This window comes from Eriocheir sinensis, unplaced genomic scaffold, assembly GCF_024679095.1.
Source record: "Eriocheir sinensis breed Jianghai 21 unplaced genomic scaffold, ASM2467909v1 Scaffold923, whole genome shotgun sequence".
In the NCBI taxonomy this organism is placed as follows: Eukaryota; Metazoa; Arthropoda; class Malacostraca; order Decapoda; family Varunidae; genus Eriocheir; species Eriocheir sinensis.
Window position 1 is genome coordinate 27,825 of NW_026112301.1, and position 19,119 is coordinate 46,943.

At 40.8% G+C, this 19,119-nt stretch overlaps 1 protein-coding gene across 1 annotated transcript; it reads left to right on the top strand.

The window, feature by feature from the left end:
- Window positions 1-2,645: 2,645 nt before the first annotated feature.
- Window positions 2,646-8,565, top strand: LOC126994919 (tax1-binding protein 3 homolog). Its single transcript, XM_050854193.1, has 4 exons — window positions 2,646-2,817; window positions 5,498-5,593; window positions 6,310-6,772; window positions 7,778-8,565. Exons 1-3 carry the CDS (start codon window positions 2,713-2,715, stop codon window positions 6,478-6,480), a joined length of 372 nt encoding a protein of 123 aa, XP_050710150.1. The 5' UTR covers window positions 2,646-2,712; the 3' UTR covers window positions 6,481-6,772; window positions 7,778-8,565.
- Window positions 8,566-19,119: the final 10,554 nt, after the last annotated feature.

The window sequence follows — 19,119 nt, forward strand, 5'->3', positions numbered from 1 at the left end:
CCTGACCCAGCCGTGCTAATGACCTCCTTCTGTTGGCGAGGGAAAGGCAGTGTGTGGTTGGGACATTTCTTGACTGTGAGACGACTGGTGACAAGCAGTATTATTATTATTATTATTATTATTATTGTTATTATTATTATTATTGTTATTATTATTATTATTATTATTATTATTATTATTATTATTATTATTATTGTTTCAACAGAGAAGAACAAGAGGAGGAAAAAGAAGAAGAAGAAGAAGAGGAAGAAGAAGAAGAAGAGTTACTTTTTGAACTCCACTTTCCCAACACTCCACTTTCCCAAAACTCCACTTTCCCAATACTCCACTTTCCCAAAACTCCACTTTCCCAACACTCCACTTTCCCAACACTCCACTTTCCCAACACTCCACTTTCCCAAAACTCCACTTTCCCAACACTCCACTTTCCCAACACTCCACTTTCCCAAAACTCCACTTTTTAAACTCCACTTTCCCAACACTCCACTTTTTAAACTCCACTTTCCCAACACTCCACTTTTTAAATTCCACTTTCCCAACACTCCACCTTTTAAACTCCACTTTCCCAACACTCCACTTTCCCAACACTCCACTTTTTAAATTCCACTTTCCCAACACTCCACTTTTTAAACTCCACTTTCCCAACACTCCACTTTCCCAACACTCCACTTTCCCAACACTTTTCCCAACACTCCACTTTTTAAACTCCACTTTCCCAACACTCCACTTTTTAAACTCCACTTTCCCAACACTCCACTTTTTAAACTCCACTTTCCCAACACTCCACTTTTTAAACTCCACTTTCCCAACACTCCACTTTCCCAACACTCCACTTTCCCAACACTTTTCCCAACACTCCACTTTTTAAACTCCACTTTCCCAACACTCCACTTTTTAAACTCCACTTTCCCAACACTCCACTTTATAAACTCAACTTTCCCAACACTCCACTTTTTAAACTCCACATACCCAACACTCCACTTTTTAAACTCCACTTTCCCAACACTCCACTTTCCCAACACTTTTCCCAACACTCCACTTTTTAAACTCCACTTTCCCAACACTCCACTTTTTAAACTCCACTTTCCCAACACTCCACTTTCCCAACACTCCACTTTTTAAACTCCACTTTCCCAACACTCCACTTTTTAAACTCCACTTTCCCAACACTCCACTTTCCCAACACTCCACTTTTTAAACTCCACTTTCCCAACACTCCACTTTTTAAACTCCACTTTCCCAACACTCCACTTTTTAAACTCCACTTTCCCAACACTCCACTTTCCCAACACTTTTCCCAACACTCCACTTTTTAAACTCCACTTTCCCAACACTCCACTTTTTAAACTCCACTTTCCCAACACTCCACTTTCCCAACACTCCACTTTCCCAACACTCCACTTTCACAACACTCCACTTTTTAAACTCCACTTTCCCAACACTCCACTTTTAAACTCCACTTTCCCAACACTCCACTTTTTAAACTCCACTTCCCAACACTCCACTTTTTAAACTCCACTTTCCCAACACTCCACTTTCCCAACACTTTTCCCAACACTCCACTTTTTAAACTCCACTTTCCCAACACTCCACTTTTTAAACTCCACTTTCCCAACACTCCACTTTCCCAACACTCCACTTTTTAAACTCCACTTTCCCAACACTCCACTTTTTAAACTCCACTTTCCCAACACTCCACTTTCCCAACACTCCACTTTGTAAACACCACATTCCCAACACTCGACTTTTTAAACTCCACTTTCCCAACACTCCACTTTCCCAAAACTCCACTTTCCCAACACTCCACTTTCCCAACACTCCACTTTCCCAAAACTCCACTCTTTAAACTCCACTTTCCCAACACTCCACTTTCCCAAAACTCCACTTTCCCAACACTCCACTTTCCCAACACTCCACTTTTTAAACTCCACTTTCCCAACACTCCACTTTTTAAACTCCACTTTCCCAACACTCCACTTTTTAAACTCCACTTTCCCAACACTCCACTTTTTAAACTCCACTTTCCCAACACTCCACTTTTTGAACTCCACTTTCCCAGCACTCCACTTTTTGAACTCCACTTTCCCACAACTCCACTTTTTGAACTCCACTTTCCCACAACTCCACTTTTTAAACTCCACTTTCCCAAAACTCCACTTTTTAAACTCCACTTTCCCAACACTCCACTTTCCCAACACTCCACTTTTTAAACTCCACTTTCCCAACACTCCACTTTCCCAAAACTCCACTTTCCCAACACTCCACTTTCCCAACACTCCACTTTTTAAACTCCACTTTCCCAACACTCCACTTTTTAAACTCCACTTTCCCAACACTCCACTTTCCCAACACTCCACTTTCCCAAAACTCCACTTTCCCAACACTCCACTTTCCCAACACTCCACTTTTTAAACTCCACTTTCCCAAAACTCCACTTTCCCAACACTCCACTTTCCCAAAACTCCACTTTCCCAAAACTCCACTTCTTCAACTCCACTTTCCCAACACTCCACTTTCCCAAAACTCCACTTCTTCAACTCCACTTTCCCAAAACTCCACTTTCCCAAAACTCCACTTTCCCAAAACTCCACTTTCCCAAAACTCCACTTCTTCAACTCCACTTTTTCAACTCCACTTTTCCAACACTCCACTCACCACCACTTACCTCCACTTACTCACCTCCACTTACTCACCTCCACTTACGCCACCACCATGACCACCGCCGCCTTCTCCCACGAGCCCGGGACCGCCATGGAGTGTCTAAGCATTCCCATAACGCTTGAGAAGGAGACGGGTATTGACGAGAACGGGCGGCAGGTCAGTGTGTGTTTGTTGCCGTTCTGTGGAGTCATGGCTAGGTGTCAGGAGTTTCCGATGGTCCTAACTGGTAGAGAATTTAATGCTCTTTCTGTTGCTGTTTTCGGATTGCTCGTATCTTGTTTAGTTATGGAGAAAAATGCAAAAATGATAGAAGAAATTTAAGCCAGATCAGCGATTTTTTTACTTTTCCTCTCACCGACTCCCACAGTTATAGCAGTGTTCCTAACGTACCAGGAGGCGTCAGGATGTTACGATGATCCTAACTGGTAGAGAATTTAATGCTCTTTCAAATGCTGCCCTCGAAAATGTTCTAAAATGTTTTAAAGTGCCAAAAAATGCAAAAATGTTGGGGGATGTATAAGTCAGATCACCAATTTTTCACCATTTTCTCACACCAACACCCACAGTTATAGCAGTGTTCCTAACGTACCAAGAATTGTTAGGTGCTTCCGATGGTCATAACTGATAGATAATTTAATGCTCTTTCTGTTGCTGTTTTCGGATTGCTCGTATCGTGTTTAGTTATGAAGATATATGCAAAAATGTTAGAAGAAATTTAAGCCAGATCAGCGATTTTTTTACTTTTCCTCCCACCGACTCCCACAGTTATAGCAGTGTTCCTAACGTACCAAGAGGTGTCAGGACTTTCCGATGGTCCTAACTGATAGAGAATTTAATGCTCTTTCTGTTGCTGTTTTCGGTTTGTTTGTATCTTGTTTAGTTATGGAGAAAAATGCAAAAATGTTAGAAGAAATTTAAGTCAGATCAGCGATTTTTTTACTTTTCCTCTCACCGACACCCGCAGTTATAGCAGTGTTCCTAACGTACCAAGAGGTGTCAGGACTTTCCGATGGTCCTAACTGGTAGAGAATTTAATGCTCTTTCTGTTGCTGTTTTCGGTTTGTTTGTATCTTGTTTAGTTATGGAGAAAAATGCAAAAATGATAGAAGAAATTTAAGCCAGATCAGCGATTTTTTTTACTTTTCCTCCCACCGACTCCCACAGTTATAGCAGTGTTCCTTACGTACCAAGAGGTGTCAGGAGCTTCCGATGGTCCTAACCGATAGAGAATTTAACGCTCTTTCAAATACTGCCTTCGAAAATGTTCTAAAATGTCTTGAAGTCCCCAAAAATGCGAAAATATGAGCTCGTGTTTGAGTCAAGTTGTCCATTTTCTGCCATTTTCTCACAACAACCTCTGAAGTTATGGCTTTGTTCCTAACGTACCAAGAGGTGTTAGGAGCCTGCCATGGTCCTAACTGATAGAGAATTTAACGCTCTTTCTAATGCTGCTTTCGGATTGCTAGTATCTTGTTTAGTTATGGAGAAATATGCAAAAATGTTAGAGGATGTATAAGTCAGATCAGCAATTTTTCACCATTTTTCTCACACCAACACCCACAGTTATAGCAGTGTTCCTAACGTACCAAGAGGTGTTAGGAGCCTGCCATAGTCCTAACTGATAGAGAATTTAATGCTCTTTCAAGTGCTGCCTTCGAAAATGTTCTAAAATGTCTTAAAGTGCCAAAAAAATGCAAAAATGTGAGAGGATGTCTGTGCCAAGTCCACCATTTTTCTGCAGTTTCCGCACACATATGTCTGAAGTTATGGCTTTGTTCCTGACTTACCAGAGGGTGTTTGGAGTCTCCTATAGTCCTAACTGGTAGAGAATTTAATGCTCTTTCAAATGCTGCCTTCCAAAATGTTCTAAAATGTCTTAAAAAAGTGCCAAAACAATGCAAAAATGTGAGAGGATGTCTGTGCCAAGTCCACCATTTTTCTGCAGTTTCCGCACACATATGTCTGAAGTTATGGCTTTGTTCCTGACTTACCAGAGGGTGTTTGGAGTCTCCGATGGTCTTAACTGATAGAGAATTTAATGCTCTTTCAAATGCTGCCTTCCAAAATGTTCTAAAATGTCTTGAAGTGCCAAAAAAATGCAAAAATGTGAGAGGATGTCTGTGTCAAATCCACCATTTTTCTGCAGTTTCCGCACACATATGTCTGAGGTTATGGCTTTGTTCCTGACTTACCAGAGGGTGTTTGGAGTCTCCGATAGTCTTAACTGGTAGAGAATTTAATGCTCTTTCAAATGCTGCCTTCGAAAATGTTCTAAAATGTCTTAAAGTACCAAAAAAATACAAAAATGTGAGAGGATGTCTGTGTCAAATCCACCATTTTTCTGCAGTTTCCGCACACCTATGTCTGAAGTTATGGCTTTGTTCCTGACTTACCAGAGGACGTTTGGAGTCTCCGATGCTCCTAACTGATAGAGAATTTAATGCTCTTTCAAATGCTGCCTTCGAAAATGTTCTAAAATGTCTTAAAGTACCAAAAAAATACAAAAATGTGAGAGGATGTCTGTGTCAAATCCACCATTTTTCTGCAGTTTCCGCACACATATGTCTGAAGTTATGGCTTTGTTCCTGACTTACCAGAGGGTGTTTGGAGTCTCCGATGGTCCTAACTGATAGAGAATTTAATGCTCTTTCAAATGCTGCCTTCGAAAATGTTCTAAAATGTCTTAAAGTACCAAAAAAATGCAAAAATGTGAGAGGATGTGTGAGTCAGACGAGCCATTATTTTTTTTATATCAGTCGAACAGTAAAATCTTTCACTTTTCTACCTTACTACTACTACTACTACTACTACTACTACTTATACTACTACTTTACAGGTTCTCAAGTGTGGCTTCAAGATAGGAGGCGGCATAGACCAGGACTACATGAAAAGCCCCCAAGGATACACTGACAATGGCATCTACTGCACTGAGGTAAGTAGTAGTAGTAGTAGTAGTAGTGGTAGTAGTAGTAGTAGTGGTTGGGTAGTAGAAATAGGGGGTGTGGGATGTCGGATAGTAGGTTAATGAGCATCCTAATTCATGTGGTGATAGTCTTAGTGGTGTAGGAGTATTTATAATAGTAGTAGTAGTAGTAGTAGTAGTAGTAGTAGTAGTGGTAGTGCCTGGGTAGTAGAAACAGGGGGTGTGGGGTGTCGGATAGTAGGTTAATGAGCATCCTAATTCATGTGGTGATAGTCTTAGTGGTGTAGGAGTAGTTATAATAGTAATAGTAGTAGTAGTAGTAGTAGTAGTAGAAATAGGGAGTGTGGGGTGTCGGATAGTAGGTTAATGAGCATCCTAATTCATGTGGTGATAGTCTTAGTGGTGTAGGAGTAGTTATAATAGTAATAGAATTAGTAGTAGTAGTAGTAGTAGAAATAGGGAGTGTAGGTTAATGAGCATCCTAATTCATGTGGTGATAGTCTTAGTGGTGTAGGAGTAGTTATAATAGTAATAGTAGTAGTAGTAGTAGTAGTAGTAGTAGTAGTAGAAATAGGGAGTGTGGGGTGTCGGATAGTAGGTTAATGAGCATCCTAATTCATGTGGTGATAGTCTTAGTGGTGTAGTAGTAGTTATAATAGTAATAGTAGTAGTAGTAGTAGTAGTAGTACATGTTTGCATATAATAATATCCTCTCCCGCCCACAGGTCCATGACGGGTCGGCCGCCGCTCGTGCTGGGCTACGCGTCCACGACAAGATCCTTCAGTGTAATGGCTATGACTTCACCATGGTCACGCACAAGAAAGCCGTCGACTACATCAGGAAACACCCCGTACTGAACCTCCTGGTGGCTCGCCGCGGGGTCACTCACTCCTAACTGGTGGAGAGTTTCCCCAGCTTTCCAACGGTGCCCTCGGATCTGGTCTACCTGGCCGGGAAGTTGGTCAAAATTGGTCAAATGTGAGAGGGTGTGTGGTTCAAGTTAGCTGTGTTCCCATAATTTTGACCACAAGTTGCATATACTAGTTTCCATTTTTCTATCTTATTTTTATGTTATTTTATTGTCACTTAGCATCATCTGGTAGAAAATTTCCTAATGTTTTCAACGGTGTATTCGGATTTGGTCTACCTGATCAGGAAGTTGGTCAAAATTGGTCAAATGTGAGAGGGTGTGTGGATCAAGTTAGCTGTGTTCCCATAATTTTCACCAGAAGTTGCATATACTTGTTCTCATTTTTCTACCTTATTTTTTTGTTATTTTCATGTCATTTAGTATAATCTGGTAGAGAATTTCCCCAGCTTTCCAACGGTGCCCTCGGATCTGCTCTACCTGGCCGGGAAGTTGGTCAAAATTGGTCAAATGTGAGAGGGTGTGTGGATCAAGTTAGCTGTGTTCCCATAATTTTGACCAGAAGCTGCAAATACTTGTCTCCATTTTTCTATCTTATTTTAATGTTATTTTCATGTCATTTAGTATAATCTGGTAGCAAATTTCCTGATCTTTTCAATGGTGTATTCGGATTTGGTCTACCTGGTCGAAAAGTTGGTCAAATTGAGTCAAATGTGAGAGGGTGTGTGGTTCAAGTTAGCTGTGTTCCCATAATTTTCACCAGAAGTTGCAAATACTTGTTTCCATTTTCCTATCTTATTTTTATGTTATTTTATTGTCACTTAGCATCATCTAGTAGCAAATTTCCTGATCTTTTCAATGGTGTATTCGGATTTGGTCTACCTGATAAGGAAGTTGGTCAAAATTGGTCAAATGTGAGAGGGTGTGTGGATCAAGTTAGCTGTGTTCCCATAATTTTGACCACAAGTTGCATATACTAGTTTCCATTTTTCTATCTTATTTTTATGTTATTTTCATGTCATTTAGTATAATCTGGTAGCAAATTTCCTGATCTTTTCAACGGTGTATTCGGATTTGGTCTACCTGGCCGGAAAGTTGGTCAAAATTGGTCAAATGTGAGAGGGTGTGTGGATCAAGTTCGCTGTGTTCCCATAATTTTGACCAGAAGTTGCATATACTTGTTCTCATTTTTCTATCTTATGTTTTTGTTATATTCTTGTCACTTAGCATCATCTAGTAGAAAATTTCCTGATCTTTTCAATGGTGTATTCGGATCTGGTCTACCTGGCCGGAAAGTTGGTCAAAATTGGTCAAATGTGAGAAGATGTGTCGATCAAGTTATCCATTTTCACATCATTTTGACCAGAAGTTGCATATAATAATTTCCATTTTTCTACCTTAATTTAACACTTTTTTTAATATCACTTTGTATCAGCTGATAGAGAATTTCCTTGGCTTTCTACTGATGGCTTCGGATTTGCTTTAACTAGTTCATAAATAGGAGAAAAATAGCAAAATATGAGGCAGTGCGTCATCCAACTTCAGCCATTTTTGCATTGCCATGACCAGAAGTAGCTTGCAAGCATTCCCTTTTATCTAACTTATTTTAATTATTTTGCAGTGTCACTCAGCATCACCTGGTAGAGAATTTCCTTGGCTTTACAATGGTGTCTTTCGATTTGGTCTATCTGGTCTAGAAGTTGGTCAAAATTGGTCAAATGTAAGAAGATGTGTGGGTCAAGTTAGCCTATTTCACACATTTTTTTACCAGAAGTTGCATATACTAATTTCCATTTTTCTACCTTATTTTAACTTTTTCGTAATGTCACCTAGCATCACCTGGTAGAGAATGTCCTCAGCTTTCCAACGGTGTCCTCGGAATTGCTGTAACTAGCCTGGAAATTGGAGAAAAATAGCAAAAAGTGAGAGGAGGTGTCTCAGATCCGCCATTTTTGCCCCACCAAGACCGGAATCGCTCACATTAACTTCCTTTTTTTTCATATGTGCCCTGCCTCTTGTAAGTGCTGCATAGACTCATCTTATAGTAAATTTCATCAGCTTTCCAACGGTGTCCTCGGAATTGCTGTAACTAGCCTGGAAATAGGAGAAAAATAGTAAAACGTGAGAGGGGGTGTCACTCAGATCCGCTATTTTTATCCCACCAAGACCGGAATCGCTCATATTAACTTCCTTTTTTTTCATATGTTCCCTGCCTCTTGTAAATGCTGCATAGACTCATCTTATAGTAAATTTCATCAGCTTTCCAACGGTGTCCTCGAAAGTGCTCTAACTAGCCTGGAAACAGGAGAAAAATAGCAAAACGTGAGAGGAGGTGTCTCAGATCCGCCATTTTTGCCCCACCAAGACCAAAATCGCTCATATTAACTTCCTTTTTTTTTCATATGTGCCCTGCCTCTTGTAAGTGCTGCATAGACTCATCTTATAGTAAATTTCATCAGCTTTCCAACGGTGTCCTCTAAAGTGCTCTAACTAGCCTGGAAATAGGAGAAAAATAGCAAAACGTGAGAGGAGGTGTCTCAGATCCGCCATTTTTGCGCCACCAAGACCGGAATCGCTCACATTAACTTCCTTTTTTATCATATGTGCCCTGCCTCTTGTAAGTGCTGCATAGACTCATCTTATAGTAAATTTCATCAGCTTTCCAACGGTGTCCTCGGAATTGCTCTAACTAGCCTGGAAATAGGAGAAAAATAGCAAAACGTGAGAGGGGGTGTTACTAAAATCCTCCATCTTGCCCCTACCAACCCACACATAACATAGGCATATAGATACATATATAGCCTTGTCCTTAGGTCCACAGGGGGGGCTGGGGGTTATATGCAGGCCCAGGGGAAGCAGGAAGGCCTAGTCTCTCGCTCTCAACCCTTGTAACACTCCTAACACGCCAGGAAATAGGAGAAAATCGCTTAAATATAGAAGGCGATTTTGCAGATATCCGCCATTTTCTCACGACCTGACCTGAAGTTACCCTCACATTTCTCAACATTCCTAACTTGCTAGCATGTTGTAGGCAATGGCAATGGTCCTAACAGCAAGAGGGAAGGTTAGGCTCTCGCTCCTAACCCCTGTAACACTCCTAACATGCCAGGAAATAGGAGAAAATCGCTTAAATATGGAGGCAGTTTTGCAGCTATGTCGGCCATCTTGCTGTGGTGAGGAGGAGGAGAAGGAGGAAGCTTAGTAATTAGTATTTTGTTTCTCTCTCTCTCTCTCTCTCTCTCTCTCTCTCTCTCTCTCTCTCTCTCTCTCGTTTAGGTTATAAGTATGCTGCTACTACTACTACTACTACTACTACTATTACTACTAAATGTTAAGTAATTTTTTATGTAATTGTTATATATAAATTGTATTGCCAGAAAAAATATATATAATTACCAATGTCACAAAACTATTGTCTTAATATCCCCCCAAAAATGTTCCCACCTTTTCGTCCGCCATTTTGTTCTCGTGCGTGCTAGCTGGTTGAATCTTGGTGGACTGGTAGATGGGTCCTTTGGGTGTCCTGGTATAAATTTTGGTGGTTTTTGGTCGATTGTGGTAGCCAGAATGTTGGTTGGAAAATGGTGGTCTGGAGAATGTGAGTTTTGGCTTAACTTTCAAATGTCTTCACTTTTTTGGTTGTATCTCTGGTTGTGGTTGTGGTAGCTGGTTGAATTTTGGTGGACTGGTAGATGGGTCCCTTGGGTGTCCTGGTATAAATTTTGGTGGTTTTTGGTCGATTGTGGTAGCCAGAATGTTGGTTGAAAAATGGTGGTCTGGAGAATGTGAGTTTTGGCTTAACTTTCAAATGTCTTCACTTTTTTGGTTGTATCTATGGTTGTGGTTGTGCTAGCTGGTTGAATTTTGGTGGACTGGTAGATGGGTCCCTTGGGTGTCCTTATATAAATTTTGGTGGTTTTTGGTCGATTGTGGTAGCCAGAATGTTGGTTGAAAAATGGTGGTCTGGAGAATGTGAGTTTTGGCTTAACTTTCAAATGTCTTCACTTTTTTGGTTGTATCTCTGGTTGTGGTTGTGGTAGCTGGTTGAATTTTGGTGGGCTGCTAGATTGGTCCCTTGGGTGTCCTGGTATAAATTTTGGTGGTTTTTGGTCGATTGTGGTAGCCAGAATGTTGGTTGAAAGTTGGTGGTCTGAAAAATATCTGTTAGTGATACACACTTCCACTAAGAGTGAGAGGAGATTGGAGTCAGCTATTTTTGGTACCACAGACCAGGGATACCTTAAAACAATCCCCATTTTTCTTACCTATTTCATATGGTTTTGGGGTGTCTCATAGTCTCATCTTATAGTAAATTTCCTCAGCTTTCCAATGGTGGTCTCGAAATTGCTCTAACTAGTCTACAAATAGGAGAAAAATAGCAGAATGTGAGAGACTGTGTTAATGAATATAGCCATTTTCACGCCATGTTGATCAGAAGTTGCATAGATTGATTTCCATTTTTCTTACTCATAGCTTATTCCTTTTGGGTGTCTCATAGTATCATCTTGTAGCAAATTTCCTCAGCTTTCCAATGGTGGTCTCAAAATTGCTCTAACTAGTCTTAAAATAGGAGAAAAATAGCAGAATGCGAGAGGGTGTGTCAATGAACGTAGCCATTTTTGCACCTTGTTGACTAGAAGTTGGATAGATTCATTTCCATTTTTCGTACTTATAACCTATTATTTTTAAATGTCTCATAGTGTCGTCTTGTAGTAAATTTCCTCAGCTTTCCAACGGTGTCCTCAAAAATGCTCTAACTAGTCTACAAATAGGAGAAAAATAGCAGAATGTGAGAGGATGTGTCAATGAACATAGCCATTTTCACGCCACGTTGATCAGAAGTTGCATAGATTGATTTCCATTTTTCTCATTTATATCGTATTATTTTCAAATGTCTCATAGTGTCATCTTATAGCAAATTTCCTCAGCTTTCCAACGGTGTCCTCGAAATTGCTCTAGCTAGTCGAAAAATAGGAGAAAAATAGCAGAATATGAGAGAGTGTGTCAATAAATATAGCTATTTTCACACCATGTTGATCAGAAGTTGCATAGATTTATTTCCATTTTTCTTACTCATAGCTTATTCCTTTTGGGTGTCTCATAGTGTCATCTTGTAGCAAATTTCCTCAGCTTTCCAATGGTGGTCTCAAAATTGCTCTAACTAGTCTAAAAATAGGAGAAAAATAGCAGAATATGAGAGGATGTGTCAATGAACATAGCCATTTTCACGCCGAATGTGAGAGGGTGTGTCAATGAACATCCCCATTTTCACACCTTATTGACCAGAAGTTGCATTGATTCATTTCCATTTTTCTTACTTATAGCTTAATGCTTTGGGTGTCTCATAGTGTCATCTTGTAGCAAATTTCCTCAGCTTTCCAATGGTGGTCTCGAAATTGCTCTAACTAGTCTACAAATAGGAGAAAAATAGCAGAATGTGAGAGGGTGTGTCAATGAACGTCGCCATTTTCACGCCATGATGACCAGAGGCTGCATAGATTCATTTCCCTTTTTCTTACTTATACTGTATTGATTTTGGGTGTTTCATAGTATCATCTAATAGTAAATTTCTTCAGCTTTCTAACGGTGTCCTCGAAATTGTTCTAGCTAGTCTACAAATAGGAGAAAAATAGCAAAATGTAAGACGATATGTCACTCAAATCCTCCATCTTTGCCCCACCAAAACCTGAATCGCTTACATTAACTTCCCTTTTTCTTATATATGTCCTACCTTCTGTAAGTGCATCTAGATTCATCTAATAGTAAATTTTCTCAGCTTTCCACCGGTGTCCTCGAAATTGCTCTAGCTAGTTTGAAAATAGGAGAAAAATAGCAGAATGTGAGAGAGTGTGTGAGACCAGTCAGAAGGAACGACGAGGAGGAGGAGGAGGAGATAGCCTAAGATTTAAGAAAGAAAGCACACATACTCTCACATTTTGCTATTTTTCTCCTATTTGTAGACTAGTTAGAGCAGTTTCGAGGACACCGTTGGAAAGCTGAGGAAATTTCCTATAAGATGAGTCTATGTGGGACTTACAGAAGGCTGGACATATATAACAAAAAGGGAAGTAAATGTAAGCGATTCTGGTCTTGGTAAGGAAAAAGGGCAGATTTGGGTGACACATTGCCTCACATTTTGCTACTTTACTCTTATTTGTAGACTATCTAGAGCACTTTCGAGGACACCGTTGGAAAGCTGAGGAGATTTCCTACAAGATGAGTCTATGTGGGACTTACAGAAGGCAGGACATATATAACAAAAAGGGAAGTTAATGGAAGCGATTCTGGTCTTGGTGAGGGAAAAATGGCGGATTTGACTGACACATTGCCTCAAATTTTGCTAATTTTCTCCTATTTATAAACAATCTAGAGCACTTTCGAGGACACCGTTGGAAAGCCGAGGAAATTTACTACAAGATGAGTGTATGTGGCACTTACAGAAGGCAGAACATATATAAGAAAAAGGAAGTTAATGTAAGCGATTCTGGCCTTAGTGAGGGAAAAAAGGCGGTTTTGGGTGACACATTGCTTTACATTTTGCTAATTTACTCCTATTTATCGACTATTTAAAGCATTTTTGAGGACACCGTTGGAAAGCCGAGGAAATTTACTACAAGATGAGTGTATTTGGCACTTACAGAAGGCTGGACATATATAACAAAAAGGGAAGTTAATGGAAGCGATTCTGGTCTTGGTGAGGGAAAAATGGCGGATTTGACTGACACATTGCCTCACATTTTGCTTATTTTCTCCTATTTAGAGACTAGCTAGAGCACTTTCGAGGACACCGTTGGAAAGCTAAGGAAATTTGCTACAAGATGAGTCTATGTGGTACTTACAAAAGGCAGGACATATATAAGAAAAATGGAAGTTAAGGTAAGCAATTCTCGTCTTGGTGGAGAAAAAAATGGCGGATTTGAATGACACATTGCCTCATATTTTGCTAATTTTCTCCTATTTATAGATACGTTAGAGCAGTTTCGAGGTCACCGTTGGAAAGCTGAGGAAATTCTCTACTAGTTACATACAAGTGACACTCCTGTAACTACGAAATGAGTGAGTAGTGAGCCTGTAACTTTGGGTGATGGGAGATGGAAAATTGCAAAAAATGGCTAAACTTGCTTGACACACCTTCTCACATTTGACCCATTTTGACCAACTTTTCAACCAGATAGACCAAATCCGAAGACACCATTAAAAAGCTGAGGACATTTTCCATTAGGTAATACTAATAGCATCTTCCATTTGACACAAAACCCGGAACCAGGTTCGGGGATAAACCCAGACCCATGTCCGGGTTTTCGCGCCGTAAATGGAACGCATTTAGGCAGATATGTAAACAAACATTCTTCCTCTTCTTCCTTTGACCTGTCCTCCTCCTCTCGGGCGTCTCTCCTGTTTATTCCCACACTTTTCCTTTCACTTGTGCTGTGTAGCTTAATTTTTCTTCACTGCAATATACTATCACACTTTAATTTTCAGTTTGTTGCTGGAATAACTTACTGACATTGCTTATCCGTGCACTTATTCAACCATTTGTGCCCTTTTTTCCCAGCACTGCATCTCCATCCAACACGTACCGTGCGATGGCCCCGGTGTCCTTCTCCAGCCTCTTAGCCCACTCCTCCCTGGTGCTACTAATAACTCCCCTCTCTGCCTCTCATAGTTGCTGCATTCTACTATTAGGTGTTCCACTGATTCTTTCTCCCCTGTCCTACAGCTACAGTTCTGGCTTCCCCCTTCCCTATTCCTGCCATTTAGCTGCGGGGTTCTCGTTCTTGCTTTAAACATCAGCTTGCTCCCCCAGTCTCCTACATGCCAGTCTATTCCCTCTAGCTTCTGTGTCTTGCTGTACCATCTTAATGTCGACTCTTTTATTCTAAAATTCATAGGCCCAGCCTAAGCAGATGGCACACCACCTGTTCATCTTCCCTTTTTTACAACAAAGAAGGCAGCTCAAGGGCACCAAAAAAGAAAACAATAATAAAAAAAGCCCACTACTCGCTGCTCCCAAAAAATAATTAAAAGAGGTGGCCGAAAGAAAGATCAATTTCGGGAGGAGAGGTGTCCTGATACCCTATCAGGCTGATGGATAAATAGGTTTTCTGGGAAAGCAAACACTTTTAACTTAGACATTAGATACTTGCCTGTGTCCCAGGGTAATAGGTTCTCACTTGACACAGGCTTAAGGGCCAGAGACAAATAAGCGCTGATGAACAACACACTTATGAGACCGACACTAGCATGTTGTTCCACGGTGTGGGATCCTTACACACACACACAAACATTTATAAGTTAGCACTAATCAACACCAAGGTGGCTCGGTTCATTATAAACAATTAACTTGAACACCAGGCATCATAACACAGATCAAACAACAGATCAATATGTAACCTCTACACATGTGCAGACAAGCACACACTTAAAATTCTGTACAAGATCACATACACTTACATTGACATTGACCCACACACATACTTATTGGACGCAAACAGTCAGCGTACTCGTAACACACTCAGCCAAAAATACCAAACATATCACACAAACACTGACACATGTACGGACTCATACTTTCCACGCACCACACGTGACTGGAACAGCCTCCCCCTACAGACTTTAGACTGTGGTACAATAGACTCATTCAGAAAACAAATACACACTCACTTGTCACAACACACCAAGACTAACTAGTAGTACACCTATTCATTTCCCTTCCCTACACACTCGGCACCCCAGTTCCCCCAGCAGCCAACACAAATATCCGTGTTACGCACCTGTACTGGTGCCCTGTGCATTACTTGTCAAGATCAAGACAACACACAGCTTATCAGATGCCTCCAACCTTACCTAATGATAACACTGCTGAACTATAACTCTCTCATTCACTCAGCACAAATAGGATCATGAAAATCAAGATCAATTCTATCCTCCGGCATAAGAAAATAAAGCAAAACAACTGTACAAATGCATTTATTTAACTAATAAAAACATTGAGCACAATTATCAACAGGTACAAATTTTTTTTTTCTTATTACACAGATTAATCAAGAAAGAAACTGAATTTCAAGACATTGCTGGGTTCCCAGGTGTGATTGGGGACATTGATGGAACACGTTGACACGAAATTAAAAAATACACGAAACTATTAATAATGATTATCATAACTGGGTACATGTTAACTTTACAGTTTTGACTCACTCTAAGATCAGAAGAAACTAATAATGACACCTACAGAGTTTGTGACTTGAGCAAGTTGATAAATCCTGCCAGGAGGTACTCAGAATGAAAGGGGGCCCTGCATGGAGACTTGTCCAGAGGGACCCTCGGACTTGTAGGGTGGGTGAGGCGACACCCCCCCCAGCATATGCCACCTTTGATAGATGACTGTATATTGATAATCCAAATTGGATACTTTCTACGACAATTGAAATACTATTCATGCCTTCAAATTATACCTCGGCAACAAAAATATGATGGAATATAATTTTAAACAAAACTTGTCATTTAGGAAACTTAACCTATTTGGACCTATAGCCGCATTATTAGCTATCTTGTACTTATCTTGAACCCGCGACCAGCGTGACGGGAGAACCACGGTAAATCTCAAGAATTACCACTCCACCCCCTCCACCACCCCAGCCCCCCCTACCCCCCAAGACAAACCTGGGGACCTGTGGGGAACCGGGGTATTGGGGGGGGGGAGCCCATATCACTGAAAAATGGCCTTCCAAAATTTCCCTGGAAAAATCCCTAAATCAGGAAAAATTCCCAAGTCTCGAAAGTAAGGAAAGTCCCTAACACATACTCTTGTAGTCTATTCCAATATGACCTAGCATTCAATCTGTTGACAAGTGTCAGGCATCTCATCAGATGGTGGGCATACTGCCCCCCTCCCCCCTCCCCCCACCGCCGCCCTCCCAATCCGTCCCGCGGCACGTAAGTTTTGATGGGCCACGCCACATGTCAAATATATTTAAACTACTCCAACCGAACTTTACGACCTGCGCGCACTGCAAGGCAGGTATGAGGCTCAGTCTGTGTATAGAGGCGGTTGTGAAACAATAACAATGGACTTATAAAATCCGAGCCACCTAACTCTATAATTAAAGAGGCTTGCCCCCCTGGCCCCTCCCCAAGGTAAAACGTATACGAAAATGCATTATAATAATAATTCTTTCACATGCTAAATTAATACGAATATTGGTTTGGAGTGGTTATTCTTAAGTTTTGCCCGATTGATTACCATTTAAATATAATATTGAATTGTTACTGCTTCACTCATTGATAATCTAACCTAACTGGTATTTTTTGTGATATCAGTGACCCAAATAACACAAAGTCACTGAAACAAACGATTCATCTTTACATTATGCATAAATGGGGGTTACCAATGATGATGAAAATTAACTGGGTAGGTAATGATAAATAATAAGTCAACATGTATCGGCAATAAACCCAGTCACTGTAAGGTAAATGTAAAGTTGGGGGCATATGCTATAGCAGCGCGTGGCCTCGGTGCTCATCTCCGTCGCATTGGCCCTTGAGCCTGTGGTGGGAGGGAGCCCATTACCCCTGGACACAGCGCCAATTTGACACCCGGGTGGGTGCTATTCTATATAAAACACAGCCGTCGCGTTTCACTCCCCTCCCTCGCCCGGCCACAAAACCCTTGCCCCGCCATACATATATGGCTCTCCACACATCTATTCATCCAACTGTTTTCGTTTAAAGCCACTACAGGCCTCTTGCTGGGCCCGAAATGAAAATTTCAACGCCCCGCCCACTGCACCACTTTTAACTTATTATTCATGGTTTTCGGCACATATCTATGGGTAAATATGTAACTGGCATACAGTACCTACAATTCCGGATCACCAGGCACCACCTGGATGCAGTGGTTGTAGCAAAAAATACCCAAATATGGGAAATAAGGCATGCAAATGGCGGCGGCGGCGATAGTCTTGGTCGTGGCCTGGGTCTTGGGTCGAAAGTGATCTGGCTAACCCTGCTCGGCAGTGGGGTCCCTCCGGGTCACCCAGATCCTCTAAAATGGGTGCAGGCTGCGGCGTCAGCTGATCGGATCCGCTAAATGGAACACGCCAGATCACGACCCAGAAACGGGTTATGCTAAATGGAAGATGCTATAAGTGACATGAAAATAACATAAGAATAACGCAGAAAAATGGAAACTAGTCTATGCAACTTCTGATAAAATATGTGTGAGAAAGGCCAGCTTGACTCACACATCTTCACACTTTTGACCCATTTTGACCAACTTTCCGGATAGATAGACCAAATCCGAGGACACCATTGGAAAGCTGGAAAAATTCTCTACCAGACGATACTAAGTGATATGAAAATAACATAAGAATAACGCAGAAAAATGGAAACTAGTCTATGCAACTTCTGATAAAATATGTGTGAGAAAGGCCAGCTTGACCCACACACCTTCACACTTTTGACCCATTTTGACCAACTTCCCGGCTAGACAGACCAAATCCGAAGGCACCATTGGAAAGAGGAGGAAATTCTCTACCAGTTACATATAGGTAGAACTCCTATAACTACGATATTAATGAGTAATAAGCCTTTAACTTTGGGGGATGGACACTCTCACCAAAATCTTCGCTCCAAATGTATCTATCTTCCCTTCCTTTCTCCTTTCTCTCCCTTCTCTTCCTCCTCCCTTTCCCCCCCCCTCTCTCTCTCTCTCTCTCTCTCTCTCTCTCTCTCTCTCTCTCTCTTTCCTCCTTATTGAATTGTTTCCTTTTTCTTATGTTACCCTTAAAAAATTCCCGTTTTCTTCCTTTAACCTTTCCTCTCTACCCACCCCGGCCGCCTTCAGTCTGATCTCACACACACACCCTTCCATATTTTGACATTTTTCTCCCATTTTTAGATCATTTAGAGCAATTTCGAAGGTGCCATTAAAAAGCTGAGGAAATTTGCTACAAGATGATACTATAAGACACCCAAAAAAGATTAGATATAAGTGAGAAAAAGGAAAATGTATTGAAAACCATCCCTGGGCTGTGGAGCAAAAATGGTTGATTTGATTCACACACCCTCCAATATTTTGCTATTTTTCTTCCCTTTACATGCCATTAAGAGCAATTTCGAGGACACCATTAAAAAGCTGAGGAAATTTACTATAAGGTGATAATATAACATACCCAAAAAACATTATATATAAATGAGAAAAAAAGGGATTAATCTGTGCAACTTCTGATCGACATGGTGCAAAAATGGCTTACTCGACTCACACACCCTCCCATATTTTGCCCTTTTTCTCCCATTTGTCTACTAGTTAGAACACTTTCGAGGACACCGTTAGAAAGCTGAGAAAATTTACTATAAGATGATACTATAACACACCCAAACACATTTAGATATAAGTGAGAAAAAGGGGGATTAATCTAGGCAACCTCTGATCGACTTGGTGCAAAAATGGCTTACTCGTCTCACACACCCTCCCATATTTTGTCATTTTTCTCCCATTTATCGACTAGTTAGAACACTTTCAAGGACACCATTAAAAAGCTGAGGAAATTTACTATAAGTTGATACTATAACGCCCCAAAAAAACATTATATATAAATGAGAAAAAAGGGGATTAATCTGTGTAATTTCTGATCGGCTTGGTACAAAAATGGCTTACTCGTCTTA